Genomic DNA, 17,698 nt, shown 5'->3' on the forward strand with positions numbered 1-17,698 from the left:
AATTTTCCTGGATATTCTTCAGGAATTGAGCAAGCATCACAATTCACATGCATGTGTGCACGTATGCATAATGCACGTGTACACATTTCCTAATGTGTAGATATATTTTCTATTTCTTTGTCACTGATATCTCATAATCAAGACAATTTTGTGAAACTCTTTCATGAATTCTTATTCTTAAGAAGCATATATAATATAATAAATAGTACTCAAAAGAATATCCAAAACCGCAACCAAACGACTGAGTTTAGTCCGAATTTCACGTATATGTATAGATTCCAGACTGACATCAAGGGAAAAAATGATTGGACTCTTAAAAGGCTTAAAATGAATGTTGAGGTGAGCACAGGGGGACGTAGCTTGAGAAATCTCAATCATAAAAACAAAGGAACAAATCCTCCAAAAATAGCAATTTATGCTGATCCTGAACCGGTCTTACCTTGGACTGTGTATCCCAAGTTTGTTTTGCGAATGTCGATGAAAATTATGGAGTGATTACAAAGGAAAAAGGTTTAGTTTCTCAGCTGAGGTGAAGGGGGTTGTGGCCGCCAACTTGAAAAATAACAGCATTGACGAAACAATCAAAGTAGCAAAAGATCCAGCCTCGGAAAACTTCATTTAATGTACCAAATTCATAAACTTAGAAAAATTACCTATTTATTGTTTAATAAATAAGAACAAATTACTAACAAAAATTTTTCCAACAGGAAGTCTAAGGGTATGAGGGCGTATCTGATCTTTCAGCTGCAACCTAATGACATGTAATGCTTGAGCTACATTTAGTCACTTACTTCCAATATGCTCACAAGAATATAGAATGAGGTGTGTTGGGGTTTCAGTTTTATAATATCCATATCCCCATTGTACAGTTTATGCAATGTCTAAGCAGCATTCAGCTTACTTGTCGCGTACTTCTCTTTTTGGAAGTAAGTCAGCACGTCTGAATCTGAAAGTGAACCTTATTCCTATAAACAAGGAAGCAACAAATATTATACATAAATTTCACTTGCACGGTAAAACTCAGTCCTCATTTAGTTTTTAGATGCTTCAATCTCAATGTCTACAAGTTGACAATGCCTTCTCCAGCAGTAATACTAGAAATACAAGCTCAAACTTGTTACCAGTCTATCTTAATTTCTGTTGTTCACTTCATTGTAGAATGTACGACCTCTAAAGTTGTTTAGAGGAGCAAAAAGGAAAGGTAAACCTGATGTTCATGATCAAAGGCATAGGTTGAGTTCGAGTTTTACAATAGGTAGTGTTATCCTTCTCAATTTCACTTAATAAATTATGAGTTGAGAGCCTAAGAGCGTATTGGGGATTGCCATTGACAACCCACCACAATGGAAGTTTTTATTTTCTAATCATTTAAAAGAACAGGTTGAACAGTATTACCTGAATTCCGAGAGAAGAACTTCAGTATTTCATCAATTATTATCACCTAACAAGAAGAGTAGCAGCAGTCATTAAGGTAGAAATCATGATAAATGGAAAGAACATTTATGAAGGAGAACAGAAGAAACAAGCTACTGGCAAAAGAAATCACCCAAAGCACGATGGGGAAAGGTCAAACAAAATGTCAACATGATCACATGAACACAGAAACATAGCAAATGATTACAATAATTCAGCAACTCCTTTTGGTCCCCGTTGATCATTTTAAGCTCGAGAAACTTGGCCACAATGCATGGTTTTAAGGATTGAAATACAGAGAATCAGCAACCGAGAGAAACAGCATAAAATATATCTCCACCATATTTTCTTTCTGATGCCTGACTTCTAATGTATCTATATATACCGGCAGTTAACAGGGACTCTACCTAGGCAGCAGCTGGGCACGTAACTCAGATTGCATTTAAGATGGATACGAGCTATAGAGATCAACTAAAGATCACACCTTTTTGTCTCCTAAAAATGACATATTTGATACATGTGGCACCAACCTTAGCAATACTTTCCCTCATTTAAAACTAGAACATCTCTCCACCAAATCAGACACTTGGCTGTTTTCAAACATTTACGATAAAAGAATATCTACAGTGCGATACAGCACAAAAAGATTTTTTGCAGCTCACAAATATAAATAAGAATAAGGAGTTCACAGTGCAGGATTTTGATGGTCAATTCTCTTACAGGAAATGAAAGATATAGCACAGCTGTCCACTCTGCCCAGCTTAACGGTGTCACCTGCAATTCACATATCAGAATCATTTTAAGTAACATGTTCAGCACAAAGAAGCATCACCAAACTGAAAGAACTTACACTGAAGTCAGAAGAACAAGAGGTCACTTACAGAGAATAGAGCGGATAATGGTTGCACATAAAGAATGAGGATGTGAAGGATCATGGTGAAGATAATTGAACCAACAAGCCATAAATTACTCCATGGAGGGATGGCACTTAAGAACCAAAAAAACATAGTCAGTCCTGAAAGGACATAAAGTTATTCTGATGTAATGTCTAAATATTGTCGGCATTCTATACAGAAATGGCAAGACAACAAGATCTAGAAACAAAACAGAGCCTCAGCAAACAATGTCTCTAGAAGCTTTAAAAAGACAAGTTAATTCGACATAGAATATGACAAAATGCGGACCGCCATCCACATCTTGTGAAGGACAAGTAACTGCCCCTTGTACATACATTTACTTCTTGAGGACCAAAAAGAGTAGATGAGTAGATCACAAGGTGATAATTAATGTAAAGAACAAAAACATCTTTCCTCAGTCAGAGAAAATATTCAAAAATTCATACCCACCTTCAATAAAATCCTAAAATACTATTTTTATCATTTCTAAGAGGGATTCTGGAATTTAGGAAGGGGTTTTCGATCTCTAAAGAAATCTCTCTCTTAAAATTATAGAATGGTCAAAAGGACTACCAAGTGGATGAGGTACACAGGACTTTGAGTGGCTTTAAATTAACTTTCAGGATCTAAGTTGTAAGGATTCGTCAGAAAAGAACTCAGAGAAACATGTCAATCAAATATTTACTTTTAGCAAAGTCTTTTTGATATAGAAGAGAATTGAAAAGTTGGTAAGAACAAAGCAAAGGAATCATAAGCAATAGGAAAATGACAGTACAACTGCCTATGAGGAGCACCATGAATTTCCAATATTACTGCAATTGGTGGAGGCATTCGGTAGATGCAATTCTTTATTTTAATAACTGTAGCGTCCGGGCCAGCTTGCGCGCACCTCGACTAATCCCACGGGATACCTGCCACCTCCCACCAGCAACAGGTACCTGGTAACTCTATCCACCAAGGCTTGGATAGATGAGAAGAAATCACCTAGTATTTTTTTCTTCCGCTGGGATTTGAACCCGAGACCTCATGGTTCTCACCCATTTCATTGACCACTAGGCCACATCGTTGGGTGCAGATGCAATTCTTTAAAAGAATAGACTTCCATTTCCTCAAATTAAAAGAGAAAAAGGTGTAGGGTTTTACTTTTTAAAAATGCAAGATAATAAATTAGATCAGCAACAGTTTCAGTAGCATGCTTACAGTAAGGATTGATTTTCACTGAGATTATTCAATGCATTGAACATCTCAACAACAACAAGCACCGTCATTGAAACAGTAGATGGGTGGCGATCACTGAATATACTACATGGATAATTTGCTTCCCTGGTTGAACAACTGTCAAAATTCATCTGAAAAAATAAACATGAAAGAGTTAGTTTTATTTTAAGGAAATTCAAGGACACATTCCAAGTCATCAAGTCCCTGAATCTGAATGTTCCCGCCAAACCACATATTAACACCTAAGTTGCTCGGATACGGGTGAGGATCTAGACGTCGGATCCTTCGAGATGTAAATTCAAAGATTCGGGGATACGGATCCTAGTATGGATACAGGAGCGGGGATCCGGCTAAAAATAATTCAAAAACTAAAAAAATAAAAATATCTCTAAATTGTGAGAAATTTTGTGGAATACTTACGTATAGCTTGTAAAGTGTAGATTTTCTTTTTATTCTCAAATTGTAGATATGTCAATGATTGATTTGCTAGATAAGGTATGCTATTTTCTTCAAATTTACCCTAGTTTTGGTTCTGATTTCGGGAATCAAATTGTATCTCGTCTCGGATTTTTTCATCCGTCGTGGTCAAAGTACCCAAAATTATTTGACCAGATCCGGTACGGATCCTATACCCACACCCATACTAGTGTCGTGTCGACACGGGTGCGGCACCTAAACTGCCGTGTCGGAGCAACATAGATTAACACTATGAAACCAGCTCTTCAGTGCTGCCCTCTTATATGCACAAATGAGAAGAGAAAGAACTTTCATTCACCCATAACTCATTTGTTTTCCGTTTGGCCCTCAAGGGAGGTGTTAGAGGTAGATTCTTATTGACAAAGGTTTGAAGTTGGAAAAGAGCACAGTGATTGCCGGTTTTAAATGTAAAACTTTTTCTGACCAGAGGTACTTGAGAACACTCCAACCTCATCAATATAAGAAAGAGAAAGAGAACAACATAAACTGGAGAGAACTGAATAGGATGCACCCAATGACTTCTTGGAGTGAACTTACCAATTCATTGTATGGGAGTTTGGGTCCGTTATCATAATAAACAAACCACCATATGAATCCTGCAACAGTGGCAAGTCCAACATATGCTGCATGAATGGGAATTATGATCAACAAAGAAGTCGAGGAAAGCAAATATAGGACCAAGTATCATATAAAGCATTAAATTACTGCAAGCGAATTTTTATCTCCAAATGCTAGTGGCGTTGAGCACTAATAACATATGCAAAATATTCACCCTCATTTAATCGTGTTACAAATATTTTAGATATTAGCTTCACCAAGGAAAACCTACGACAATTTTAAAATAAGGGGAAAAACAAAAAATCAGACACAAAAAGCGTGAAGAAGAAGCTACAAGACTCGACTAAAAACAGAGGCCATAAACCTGCAAATACTAGGGTTGTAATAAAAGTGAACAAGGAATGTGTACTACCTCCAATAACTAGATAACGAAAAAACAGCCACCCAGAAACTACTGCTTCATTGACCTGTCATAAACAAGTGAAGTAAGTTTCAAATTTGACAATTTTTCAGCATCTTAGTTTTTTAATTCATGTAAAAGGTCAAAAATTTAATGCATTTCCAATCCAACAAACAAAGATGAGGAACAAAGGCTTCATCGAAGATACAAAGCAGAAAGAATACAATCAACTTTGACACATTAAGGACATTTGACACTTTACTATATCAGTCAAATTGAATAATACAAAAAAAGTGAAAATACGTGCATTTCCAAGTTGCATTGACAAGCATATGTCCCAAGTATTTAAGATCAGAAACTTCATCGGAGATATATGTGAAGGAGATGCTACAAAAGCTTGTTTCAAAGTGATGGAAGATATTAAAGAGAGAGAGAGAGAGAGAGAGAGGAACTGGGAAAGCAGAGATTCATATATTCTATTTCAAACTTGCCAAACTTGGATATTGTCAAGAACTCCTGAAAAGGTCAATCAACGACCATAATTCTGCTCTTGCAAAATACATAAGTTTGTTAAAAAGGATAAGCTATATGTGAGTACATCTCAATAGAAGTACTAGAATGGATTAAGATAGACCCGTCTTACTTTTGTATCCTTTAGATCTTATTACATAGAATTGTTAAGTAGTCATCTAACAAGTAACAACATTATATCTCTCAGACGGGATTCTCCAGTTATTTATGTTTGATTGCATTTATATTCTGAGAATTAGAACGGGAAAAGAATATTATTAATCTATTAACTATCATACGATGAGCCCTATTTATAACTATACACAATTCACATTCTACTCCTATTCCATGTGGGACTAGGATTAATAACATATTAGTTATATAACTATCTAACACTCCCACTCAAGCCGGTGCATACAAATCATATGTACCGAGCTTGTTACATATGTAACTAATACGAAGACAATTGAGGGACTTGGTGAACATATCTGCAAGTTGATCATTTGACTTCACAAACTTTGTAACAATATCTCTTGAGAGTATCTTTTCTCTTACAAAGTGACAGTCAAACTCAATGTGTTTAGTTCTCTCATGAAACACCGGATTTGATGCAATATGAATGGCAGCTTGATTATCACACATAAGTTCCATCTTGCTGATCTCACCAAATGTCAACTTCTTGAGCAACTGTTTGATCCAAACTAGCTCACATGTTGCTATAATCATTGCTCGATATTCTGCTTCTGCATTAGACCGAACAACCACATTCTGTTTCTTGCTCTTCCAAGACACAAAATTACCTCCTACTAAAACAGAAGGTGATCCTACCTAATTAGCATCTAAGTATCCAACGATCTGCTCATGGCCTCGATCCTCAAACAAATAATCCTTTGCTTGGAGCTGATTTTATATACCGAAGAATGAGGATAACTGCATCCCAATGATTATCACATGGAGAATCCACAAACTAACTCATAACACTCACAGGAAAGGAAATGTCGGGTGTAGTCATTGTGAGGTAATTTAATTTACCAACCGCCTTTATCTTCCCCCCCCCCCCCCGCAGAAGTTTAGAATTCGGATACATATGAGTATCAACAGGACTACAGCCAGTCATTCCTATCTTCTCAAGAATGAGAATGTCTAGGCATACTTCCATTGTCAAATCCCAATACCTGAGCTAGACTGAGCGACCTCAATACCCAAGAAATACTTTAATCTGCCCAGGTCCTTAGTCTGAAAGAGATGTTGCTTCAACTTAGTAATAGCATCCTGATCATTGCCGGTAATAACAATATTGTCAACATAAATCACTAGATAAATACCGAGATTTGAAGCAGAATGCCGATAAAATACAGAGTGATCGTGCCAAACTCCCGAATAACTGTGCTGAACTTACGAAACTAGGCTCGAGGAGACTGCTTTGGACTATAGAGTGACCGGCGCAACTGACATTCAAGGCCATTAGACTCCGCCCGACCAACAAAACCAAGTGGTTCCATATAAACTTCATCCTCAAGGTCACCGTGAAGAAAAACATTCTTAATGACAAACTGATAGAGAGGCCAATGGAGAACAACAACCATGGATAGAAAAAGGCGAAATGATGCTATTTTAGCCACAGGAGAGGAAGTATCACTGTAATCGAGCCCAAGTATCTAAGTATACCCTTTGGCTACAAGACGGGCCTTAAGTCGATCAACCTGGCCATATGGACCAACTTTGACTGCATAAACCCAACGACAACCAACAGTAGATTTACCTGAAAGAAAAGGAACAAGCTCCCAAGTACCATTCATATGTAAAACAGAGATCTAGCCAAGCTCCCAAGTACCATTCAACCAGGAAGCTATGTTGCTCGGACTCTCCAAAAGTGTTGCCGCACCCGTGTCGGATCCTCCAAAAATGCACTAAATTTGGAGGATCCGACACGCACCCAACAACATTTTTGAAGAGTCCGAGTAACATAGCCAGGAAGAACAGAAAAAGTTCTTCAACACTACATAGGCTCTGTCTCTGATATAATTCGTCACCTTAAAATTTATGCTTCATGTTTGGGGCTAATAACAGAATAATGAGATCTCGTAACTTAACAAGCACTATCAAGCAGTCCATAATCACCATAAAGTTATAAAAACACGAGCCTGATTCACCAGCCTGGTAGCAGAAACAACCGGACAAAAGCACGAGAAAACAGAGCTTCTAAAGTCAAAGCAAGTACGCCATCTAAGCCTTGCAGTAAACAACTTGAAACAAACAACAAAACAGCAGTAGCAATTGCACACAAAAGACCATATTATCTTGAAATACAACGACATGAGTCAACTAAGACGGAAAGAGAAGATAATACCTTCCGAGGTTTGGATTTCATAACATCTGAGTCTTGTTTATTAAACCCAATAGCAGTGGCAGGCAATCCATCAGTGACTAGATTTACCCATAGCAGTTGGACCTGCGTATCAACAAAATAACCTGATAAATCTGAAAAAACTAAGCTCGAGAGTAATAAGGGAATTAGAAACGAGCCAACTTAACATACTTAGAAGAGAAACATATAAAGCATCAAACTAGCTTCCCAGCCTTCAAAAGAACGCTGGAGCCATGTTATTAAAAAATGGATATGGATGATTGTTTATAGTGAAAGAAATGGATACTACAGGAGGATTCAGAGTAAAGATGACTTACAAAAAGAGGACTCAGAGTAGGTATTAGATGCTACCTATGTGAAGCTGAAGCAAAAGTAGAATCCCCTATACACTTATTTTTGCAGTGCCGTTTTGTTTGGGACATTTGGGACATTTGGGCCATGTTCCTGAATGTATTTGGAGTGCATTGGGTAGTTCTTCCAACCTTTAAATCTGCAGTAAGAAGCTGGAGAGGACAGATGCTCGCGGAAAAACTTATTCTTTCACCTTTTGTATACTCTTGGTGTGATTTAAGCAGAACTGATGTATTTTCTTTTGCAGACTTTCTGGATTCCTTTAATATTTAAGGGAAGCTAAGTCCTTTTTGTGTACATATTTAGCACTTTCTTGGTGCAAATCAATGAAACCTTTACCCCAAAAAAATGTTCAAGGTGGACCGCTATTGCATCACTTTCCTTGAACCTCATGCTTGCAAAACAGGGACTTTTTTTTTGATAAAGTAATAAAAATTTCCTTAAAAGAAGGGCATAAATGCCCGTATACAATAAGTATACTAAGAAAAGAGAACCTCACAACAAAATATGGTTCTCTACAAAAGACACTCAATCTTCTATGCCTAAGGGAGTCTCATGGGTGCACCTAAACATAATAAGAGAAAAAAAGGCTACTCCTCAACTGTACAAAACCCTTCTCTACCCCATCAAAAGCTCTCAACACTTTGAGACAGTAACATATCATGATTGCTTCTTTAGAAATATAACAAACACTACTCCGAGAGTGGGGAGAAGGGGGGGGGGGGGGGGGGGCTAAAATGCAGATTAGCAGGGGAAAATATGCACTTGAGATGCTTAAGAACGGGGATGAACATGTTACAGAAGTTATAGGCTACGAACTCACAGGGACAAGAGTATCAGGAATCCCAAGCATAGCTGCCACAAAAATACAGACCACTTCACCAATATTTGAAGATATCATGTATCTAATAAATTGTTTTGTATTGTTGTAGATAGCCCTTCCTTCAGCAACCGCCTGTTCAGAAAACATAATTCAATAAACCAAAGGAATATAGTTTTAAAGGTAAGAGATTTAGGAGAATTTGATGAAAATAGAATATCAGCTTACAGCAACAACAGTGGCAAAGTTATCATCTGCTAAAACCATATCTGAAGCACTCTGCAAGTTGAGACCAGGATGAAAGGGACTAAGTTCACATGTCAATTTCGGGAATCCAATATAAACAATTTATGACAGACCAGAAAATCTTAAAACAAAGCCCACTATGTCATTAAACAATGTATTTCTTGGTAAAGTCATTCGAAACTGCAGAAGGGTAACAAAAAGGTGGTTGCACCAATGTACTGCAGGATATGATTACTGTTTTACATATTCACTGATTTATTTAAGCAGTGGCAAGTTTTGTCCAGTTTGGTTATTTTTATTGTGAAAAGAATTTCTCCAAAGAAAATATTTTCCACGGGAAAACCTTATGGGCAGAAGCCATATTCATTTTCACATATTTAAGCATTTAACGCTATATTACTTGTTTCAAAGAGCTCCTAGGAATTTTGTCAACCTTTACTGTTAATTGTAACAACTTCAACTGCTAATTACAAAATAATAAAAACCTGAAACTCTCGAGGTACAAACAGAAGGAAAAGGAGGATAGGATCCACTCCACCTCTAAAGCAGTAAATCATATTTAGGTGAATTCTTTTGTACAACTTTCATATTAAAAAAAATAACAGACAGATACGTAGGCCTAAGAGAATCAGGTAGCATCAATAATATACGGTCTTACTCGGTGAAACCCTTTCTGGCACTATATTACCTGAGCTAACCAGAAAAGTAATGAGGGCGAGAACGAGGGACAATAAAACTCGTCTAGACAATATACAAGAGTGCCCATTATAAAGGAGTTTACGATACAAGAAATACGATAATTTTAGACTACATAAAATAAGAAAACTTTATCATGAGAAAAAATTTCCAATTACCAGAATTCCTACTTATGACACAATAATAAAGAACATAATTATATACCACAAGACTAATCTAGGAGGGTGTTTGGATTGGCTTAAAAGCTGGTAATTTAGGTTTGACCAAGTATTCACATTCTTATCCCTTACACTTTATATAATTCCCCAAATATCCTTCACAATGAAAGGCCCTAACTCTATTTGTTTCTTTTCCTTCTTCTTCCTCAGCTGCCGTCCATCTCTGCCGTCCTTGTTAGTTCAAGTTGAGAGGATTTTCTCACTTAAAATATCTTAAAACAATTTATCACGTAAAGAAAGTTCATCCAATATTTCGCAGATTCTAAATTTACCGAACTCTTATGTTTTTCTATAAGTTAGATTATGTACAACTGATACTTTCTTTAAGAATTTGGACTTGTATGAGATTTTTGCTGCAACTGAAAAACGTGGAATAAACTTTGATCAATTGCTGCACATTCCGGAACATGATGAAAGGCTGGTAATTTAGGTTTGACCAAGTATTCACATTCTTATCCCTTACACTTTATATAATTCCCTAAATATCCTTCACAATGAAAGGCCCTAACGCTATTTGTTTCTTTTCCTTCTTCTTCCTCAGCTGCCTTCCATCTCTGCCGTCCTTGTTAGTTCAAGTTGAGAGGATTTTCTCACTTAAAATATCTTAAAACAATTTATCATGTAAAGAAAGTTCATCCAATATTTTGCAGATTCTAAATTTACCGAACTGTTAAGTTTTTCTATAAGTTCGATTATGTACAACTGATATTTTCTTTAAGAATTTGGACTTGTATGAGATTTTTGCTGCAACTGAAAAACGAGGAATAAGCTTTGATCAATTGCTGCACATTCCGGAACATGATGAATGGCTCTATAGTGATGGGAAAACCACTACACGCGTGACTTTAATGGCTCTTTTCTAATGAAATTTGAAATGCTAATGCTTGTAATCATATGAATACTTTTCACTATTTAATTAGTAAGTTGTTTATTTATAAACATTTATCAAATTATCAATTATTTGTATATTATTCCAATAAATAATTTATATTTGTTAAAAATAATCTTATCTAATTAATTTAGAACTGAAAATGGACTATAATCTGGCAATAATTAGTTTATTTTAGTGTTAACAGCTTTACGGGCATTTTAGCCATTTTAACAGAAAATGGTGCTTATCAGCACTTTTCCACCAAACACATCAACTACTTATTTTAAGCTTCAGCGCTTCTAGCCAAACACGTAACTGCTTCTTTTTTTTAACTCAGCTCCAGCACTTCAAAAGTGCTTTTAAGCCCAAGTAAAGCTACTTTTATTCAGCTAAATCCCAATGGGCTCTAGATACATTCGGACATATATCAGCATTAAATCTCTTGATTCTCACCGTACCCCCTCAAACTCAAGGTAGAGAAGGAATTTGTAAATCCAAACAGGAACGCTGCAACAAAAAGTTATTCTCAAAGGAACAGTGATTTGCAAAATATCATTAAAATAGCGTCGCCGAAATAGTGTCACCAGAAAGACAATAAGTGTTGAAATTATCATCCACAGAAAGTCACAGATAAGTGTTTCTCATATCACACTAAAAGGAATCTCCTCCCAATTACCAATAAGAGAGATGATAATACAATTTCCACGACATCATCGGCATAGTTTGAAATGGTAGCTGGAGAATAGCCAAATAAATTTCCACAATTTCCATAAGAACAAAGGTGACATTCAGAATTGTAACAACTATAGGGGCATCAAGTTACTAAGTCACACTATGAAAGGTTGGGAGAGCGTAGTGGAAGGGAGGGTGAGGAGGGCAGTGTCTATATCCGACAACCAATTTGGGTTCATGCCGGGTCGTTCCACTACGGAAGCTATCCACCTTATCAGGAGGTTGGTAGAACAGTACAGGGATAGGAAAAAAGATTTGCACATGGTGTTTATTGACCTAGAGAAAGCGTATGACAAGGTTCCTAGGGAGGTTCTTTGGAGATGCCCGGAGGTGAAAGGTGTGTCGGTAGCTTATATTAGGGTTATAAAGGACATGTATAAGGGAGCTAAGACTCGGGTTAGGACTGTGGGAGGTGCCTCGGAGCACTTCCCGGTTATTTTGGGGTTGCACCAAGGGTCTGCGCTCAGCCGTTTCTTATTTGCCCCGGAGATGGATGCACTAACACACCATATTCAAAGGGAGGTGTCATGGTATATGTTGTTCGCTGATGATATAGTTCTGATTGATGAGACGCGAGGCGGCGTTAATGAGAGGCTAGAGGTATGGAGACAGACCCTTAAGGCTAAAGGTTTCAAGTTGAGTAGGACTAAGACATAATATCTGGAGTGTAAGTTCAGCGATGCGTCGGGGGAAGCGGACATGGATGTGAGGCTTGACTCACAAGTCATCCCCAAGAGAGGAAGTTTCATGTACCTTGAGTCGATTATTAAGGGGGATGGGGAGATAGACGAGGATATCACGCACCGTATAGGAGTAGGGTGGATGAAATGGAGGTTAGCATCTGGAATCCTGTGTGACAAGAAAGTGTCACCGAAACTCAAAGGCAGGTTCTATAGAGCGGTGGTAAGATCGGCCATGCTGTATGGGGCTGAATGTTGGGTAGCCAAGAATTCGCATACCCAGAAGATGAAAGTAGCAAAAATGAGGATGTTGAGATGGATGTGCGGGCACACTAGACTGGATAAGATTAGGAATGAAGATATTCGGGAGAAGGTGGGCGTGGCTCCCATGGACGACAAGATGTGGGAAGCGAGGCTTAGATGGTTCGGGCACGTGCGGAGGAAAAGCATAGATGCCCCGGTTAGGAGGTGTGGGCGTTTGACATTGGCAGGTACGAGGAGAGGTAGAGGGCGGCCAAAGAAGTATTGGGGTGAGTGACCAGGCAGGACATGACGCGACTTCAGATCTCCGAGGACATGGCTCTGGATAGGAAGGAGTCGAGCGTTTTTCTATGTTGTTCCGGGGGCGGGGCGGGGCTGATAATGTTGCGCTATGGGTTGTTAGTGGTTTATGTAGTTTCAACACTATTTTCTATGCCATTATTGCTGGTTATTGTTATTGCTTTTATATATATTTTTCTATTTCTTACGATGCTGATACTATTTTTCTGGCTTCTGTTGTTGTCACTGATCTATTTGTAGATTTTGAGAAGAAGAAAATGCTTCTTGTAGAATTCTAACAGTGTTCATCTTAGAACCAGGGGCAAATGTCTCTTGGTAATCCACTCCATAAGTCTAAGTGAATCCCTTGGCCACCAATCTTGTTTTGAATCTTTCAATTGAGCCATCAATTGAGTCGATTATTAAGGGGGATGGGGAGATAGACGAGGATATCACGCACCGTATAGGAGTAGGGTGGATGAAATGGAGGTTAGCATCTGGAATCCTGTGTGACAAGAAAGTGTCACCGAAACTCAAAGGCAGGTTCTATAGAGCGGTGGTAAGATCGGCCATGCTGTATGGGGCTGAATGTTGGGTAGCCAAGAATTCGCATACCCAGAAGATGAAAGTAGCAAAAATGAGGATGTTGAGATGGATGTGCGGGCACACTAGACTGGATAAGATTAGGAATGAAGATATTCGGGAGAAGGTGGGCGTGGCTCCCATGGACGACAAGATGTGGGAAGCGAGGCTTAGATGGTTCGGGCACGTGCGGAGGAAAAGCATAGATGCCCCGGTTAGGAGGTGTGGGCGTTTGACATTGGCAGGTACGAAGAGAGGTAGAGGGCGGCCAAAGAAGTATTGGGGTGAGTGACCAGGCAGGACATGACGCGACTTCAGATCTCCGAGGACATGGCTCTGGATAGGAAGGAGTCGAGCGTTTTTCTATGTTGTTCCGGGGGCGGGGCGGGGCTGATAATGTTGCGCTATGGGTTGTTAGTGGTTTATGTAGTTTCAACACTATTTTCTATGCCATTATTGCTGGTTATTGTTATTGCTTTTATATATATTTTTCTATTTCTTACGATGCTGATACTATTTTTCTGGCTTCTGTTGTTGTCACTGATCTATTTGTAGATTTTGAGAAGAAGAAAATGCTTCTTGTAGAATTCTAACAGTGTTCATCTTAGAACCAGGGGCAAATGTCTCTTGGTAATCCACTCCATAAGTCTAAGTGAATCCCTTGGCCACCAATCTTGTTTTGAATCTTTCAATTGAGCCATCAATTGAGTCGATTATTAAGGGGGATGGGGAGATAGACGAGGATATCACGCACCGTATAGGAGTAGGGTGGATGAAATGGAGGTTAGCATCTGGAATCCTGTGTGACAAGAAAGTGTCACCGAAACTCAAAGGCAGGTTCTATAGAGCGGTGGTAAGACCGGCCATGCTGTATGGGGCTGAATGTTGGGTAGCCAAGAATTCGCATACCCAGAAGATGAAAGTAGCAAAAATGAGGATGTTGAGATGGATGTGCGGGCACACTAGACTGGATAAGATTAGGAATGAAGATATTCGGGAGAAGGTGGGCGTGGCTCCCATGGACGACAAGATGTGGGAAGCGAGGCTTAGATGGTTCGGGCACGTGCGGAGGAAAAGCATAGATGCCCCGGTTAGGAGGTGTGGGCGTTTGACATTGGCAGGTACGAGGAGAGGTAGAGGGCGGCCAAAGAAGTATTGGGGTGAGTGACCAGGCAGGACATGACGCGACTTCAGATCTCCGAGGACATGGCTCTGGATAGGAAGGAGTCGAGCGTTTTTCTATGTTGTTCCGGGGGCGGGGCGGGGCTGATAATGTTGCGCTATGGGTTGTTAGTGGTTTATATAGTTTCCACACTATTTTCTATGCCATTATTGCTGGTTATTGTTATTGCTTTTACATATATTTTTCTATTTCTTACGATGCTGATACTATTTTTCTGGCTTCTGTTGTTGTCACTGATCTATTTGTAGATTTTGAGAAGAAGAAAATGCTTCTTGTAGAATTCTAACAGTGTTCATCTTAGAACCAGGGGCAAATGTCTCTTGGTAATCCACTCCATAAGTCTAAGTGAATCCCTTGGCCACCAATCTTGTTTTGAATCTTTCAATTGAGCCATCAACTTTGTGCTTCACAGTGAAGACCCATTTGCAGCCAACCAACTTCTTGTCTGGTGGTGAAGTGACAAGTTCCCAAGTATCATTTTTTAACAAGGCCTTCATTTTTTTAATCATAGCTTGCTTCCATTTAGGATATACAAAAGCTTCCCTCCAATTCTGGGTAATAGACACAAAAGAAATAGACAAGGCAAAGGCCTATAGAAGGGAGACAAAGAATTATAGGAGACAAAATTAGATAAAAGGGTGTTTGGTGGTGCAAGATCTGACTCCTTTTCTGTGAGCAATAGGTTCATCTAACTCATTAGGAAATGTAGATAACTCACCGGTAGAAGAAAGTTCAGCTTCGGTAGATTGCATGATAGATTCTTCTACTCTATTTTTCCTTGAGTAAGTTTTCAAATCAGGCCTATCCAAACGCCCAATAGTCACCCCATGAATTCTTTCTCCAATTTCACTTTCCTCTATGACAATGTCATCAAGAGGTCCAGTAATGGAACTAGGTAAAATCACCTCTTCCTCCTTAGTGCTCTCCCCCTGCAGAGGTGATGAGGTAATACTGAAATAAGGCTCAGATTCTCGAAAGGTAACATCCATGCTAACAAAAGATCTCCTAGAGGGAGGATGATAACATTTGTAACCTTTCTGTGTCGGAGAATACCCAATGAAAACACACTTTATAGCTCTGGGATCAAGTTTCCCAGAATTTCTATTGTGGACAAAGCAAACACACCTAAACACCTTTAAAGGAACAGTATATTCATTCTTACCCTTTAAAGTTTCCAGAGAACTTTGAAAATTGAGGGGTTTAAGTGGCATTCTGTTGATAAGTTAGGTAGCCGCTATAATAGCATCCCCCAGTAAGGTTTTGGTAGATGCATGGTGAACATAAGAGATCTTGCTACTTCTAACATATGCATATTTTATCTTTTAGCGACCCCATTTTGTGCACTAGTGTAAGGACAACTAGCCTGATGGACTATCCCACTGGACTCCAAATAAGCACCAAATCTTTTATCCATGTATTCACTGCCATTATCAGTTCTCAAGATTTTTATTTTGCCATCAAACTGAGTACAAATCAGCTTATGAAATGACTAAAAACAAGAGAAAACTTCACTTTTGGCTTTTAACAAATATACCCAAGTCATCCTAATGCAGCAATCAATGAAAGTAATAAGCCATCGACTACCAGACAAAGAAACAATTTAGGTAGGACCCCATACATCAGAATGAATAGTCATAATCGGAGTTGTGCTTCTATTATCACTCACAGGATAAGAGTTTCTAGTATGCTTGGCATATTCACACGCATCACAGTACAAATATTCAAATCTAGTCCTTGAAAACAAATCGGGATATAACTTCTTCAAAACAAAGAATGATGGGTGTCCTAACCGTCTATGCCGTTGTATTATTTATTGGTTGACATCCTTACTTTCCCCAAAAAAGGCTTGACCAGAGTTTTGAATCCCACCTAATATATACAAGTCATCACGCAATGTACCACTGCCAATCGTTTTCCTTGTTTGAAGATCCTGAAAAATACAATGATCGGGAAAGAACTCGATTTTACAGTTTAGAGCTTTGGTGATGGCACTAATAGATAAAAGATTGACAGGGAACTCAGGGACATGGAGCACGGATGATAGTTTAATATTAGGGGTACAAACGACAGAACTTGTTCCAGAGATAGGTGTTAAAGAACCATTGGCTATTTTAACATTATCTCCTTTGGGACACGGAGAATAGTTTTGAATGCCTTTAGAAAAGCATGTCATGTGTCTATTTGCACCAGAATCGACAATCCAAGAATTAAGGTTAGCAGCAAAGGCAGTACCTGATTGAACATGATTGGATGTGACAACATTAGCAGAGTCAAGTTTGGCTAGGAGGCGACGGAGAAGCTGAATTTCATCAGAAGACGAGATTTCTCCAGAAACCGTCTCCTTGAATGTCTCCATATTTCAGCTCAATCAGAAGGAAATCAGAAGGCGTTTGTGTTGCGGACAGCCAACAAGAGAAAGAAAACTCAACCTCTTTGATAAAAACGGAATCCTAGTGCTGCGAGTGAGATAACTCACTTCAAAAAGGCAGCAATGGCTCTGATACCATGTAGATTTTGACAAGAAGAAAATGCTTCTTGTATTTCTACGTATTTACAACCCATGAACAAGCGAATTTATACAAAGCTCCTAATGCTAATTAAGGAAATAAAATAAATCTATACAATCAATCCAACTATCAAATCAAATCAGAATAAAATCAGATCTCCTAAATAAAAGCAAATCTCCTGAAATCATGTTACTCCTAAATCAAGTTTCCTTGATTCATGCTAATCAACACTATTGTCTATTGTTTATTTTCTTCTTCTTGAGCCGAGGGTCTTTCGGAAACAACCTCTCTATCCCGCCGGGGTTAGGGTAAGGTCTGCGTACACTGTAGCCTCCCAGACCACACTTGTGGGATTTTACTGGGTTGTTGTTGTTGTAATAATATAGAATGCAAAACCCAAACTTTAATACCATGGTATCAAGAAATGATACA

The 17,698-nt window shown here is 38.6% G+C and overlaps 1 protein-coding gene and 1 long non-coding RNA gene across 4 annotated transcripts in view; both read right to left on the reverse strand.

The window, feature by feature from the left end:
• Window positions 1-587: 587 nt before the first annotated feature.
• Window positions 588-17,698, reverse strand: part of LOC104090489 (calcium-transporting ATPase 3, endoplasmic reticulum-type) — a 108,233-nt gene continuing 91,122 nt past the window's right edge. For all 3 annotated transcript variants that reach the window (XM_070188697.1, XM_070188696.1, XM_070188698.1), the window contains 10 exons: window positions 9,240-9,290; window positions 9,015-9,146; window positions 7,823-7,924; window positions 4,975-5,029; window positions 4,542-4,627; window positions 3,510-3,658; window positions 2,295-2,400; window positions 2,134-2,187; window positions 1,396-1,441; window positions 588-965 (listed from right to left, as the gene is read on the reverse strand). In XM_070188697.1, coding sequence (XP_070044798.1) covers window positions 898-965; window positions 1,396-1,441; window positions 2,134-2,187; window positions 2,295-2,400; window positions 3,510-3,658; window positions 4,542-4,627; window positions 4,975-5,029; window positions 7,823-7,924; window positions 9,015-9,146; window positions 9,240-9,290 — 849 coding nt within the window. In that variant the 3' untranslated portion in view covers window positions 588-897. The remainder of the gene's footprint in view (window positions 966-1,395; window positions 1,442-2,133; window positions 2,188-2,294; window positions 2,401-3,509; window positions 3,659-4,541; window positions 4,628-4,974; window positions 5,030-7,822; window positions 7,925-9,014; window positions 9,147-9,239; window positions 9,291-17,698) is intronic.
• On the reverse strand, window positions 15,401-16,226 carry LOC138900988 (uncharacterized). Its single transcript, XR_011412405.1, has 2 exons — window positions 15,826-16,226; window positions 15,401-15,792 (listed from the first exon to the last, which is right to left on the reverse strand). It is a non-coding gene; the product is annotated as an uncharacterized lncRNA (long non-coding RNA).

This window comes from Nicotiana tomentosiformis, chromosome 11, assembly GCF_000390325.3.
Source record: "Nicotiana tomentosiformis chromosome 11, ASM39032v3, whole genome shotgun sequence".
NCBI lineage: Eukaryota > Viridiplantae > Streptophyta > Magnoliopsida > Solanales > Solanaceae > Nicotiana > Nicotiana tomentosiformis.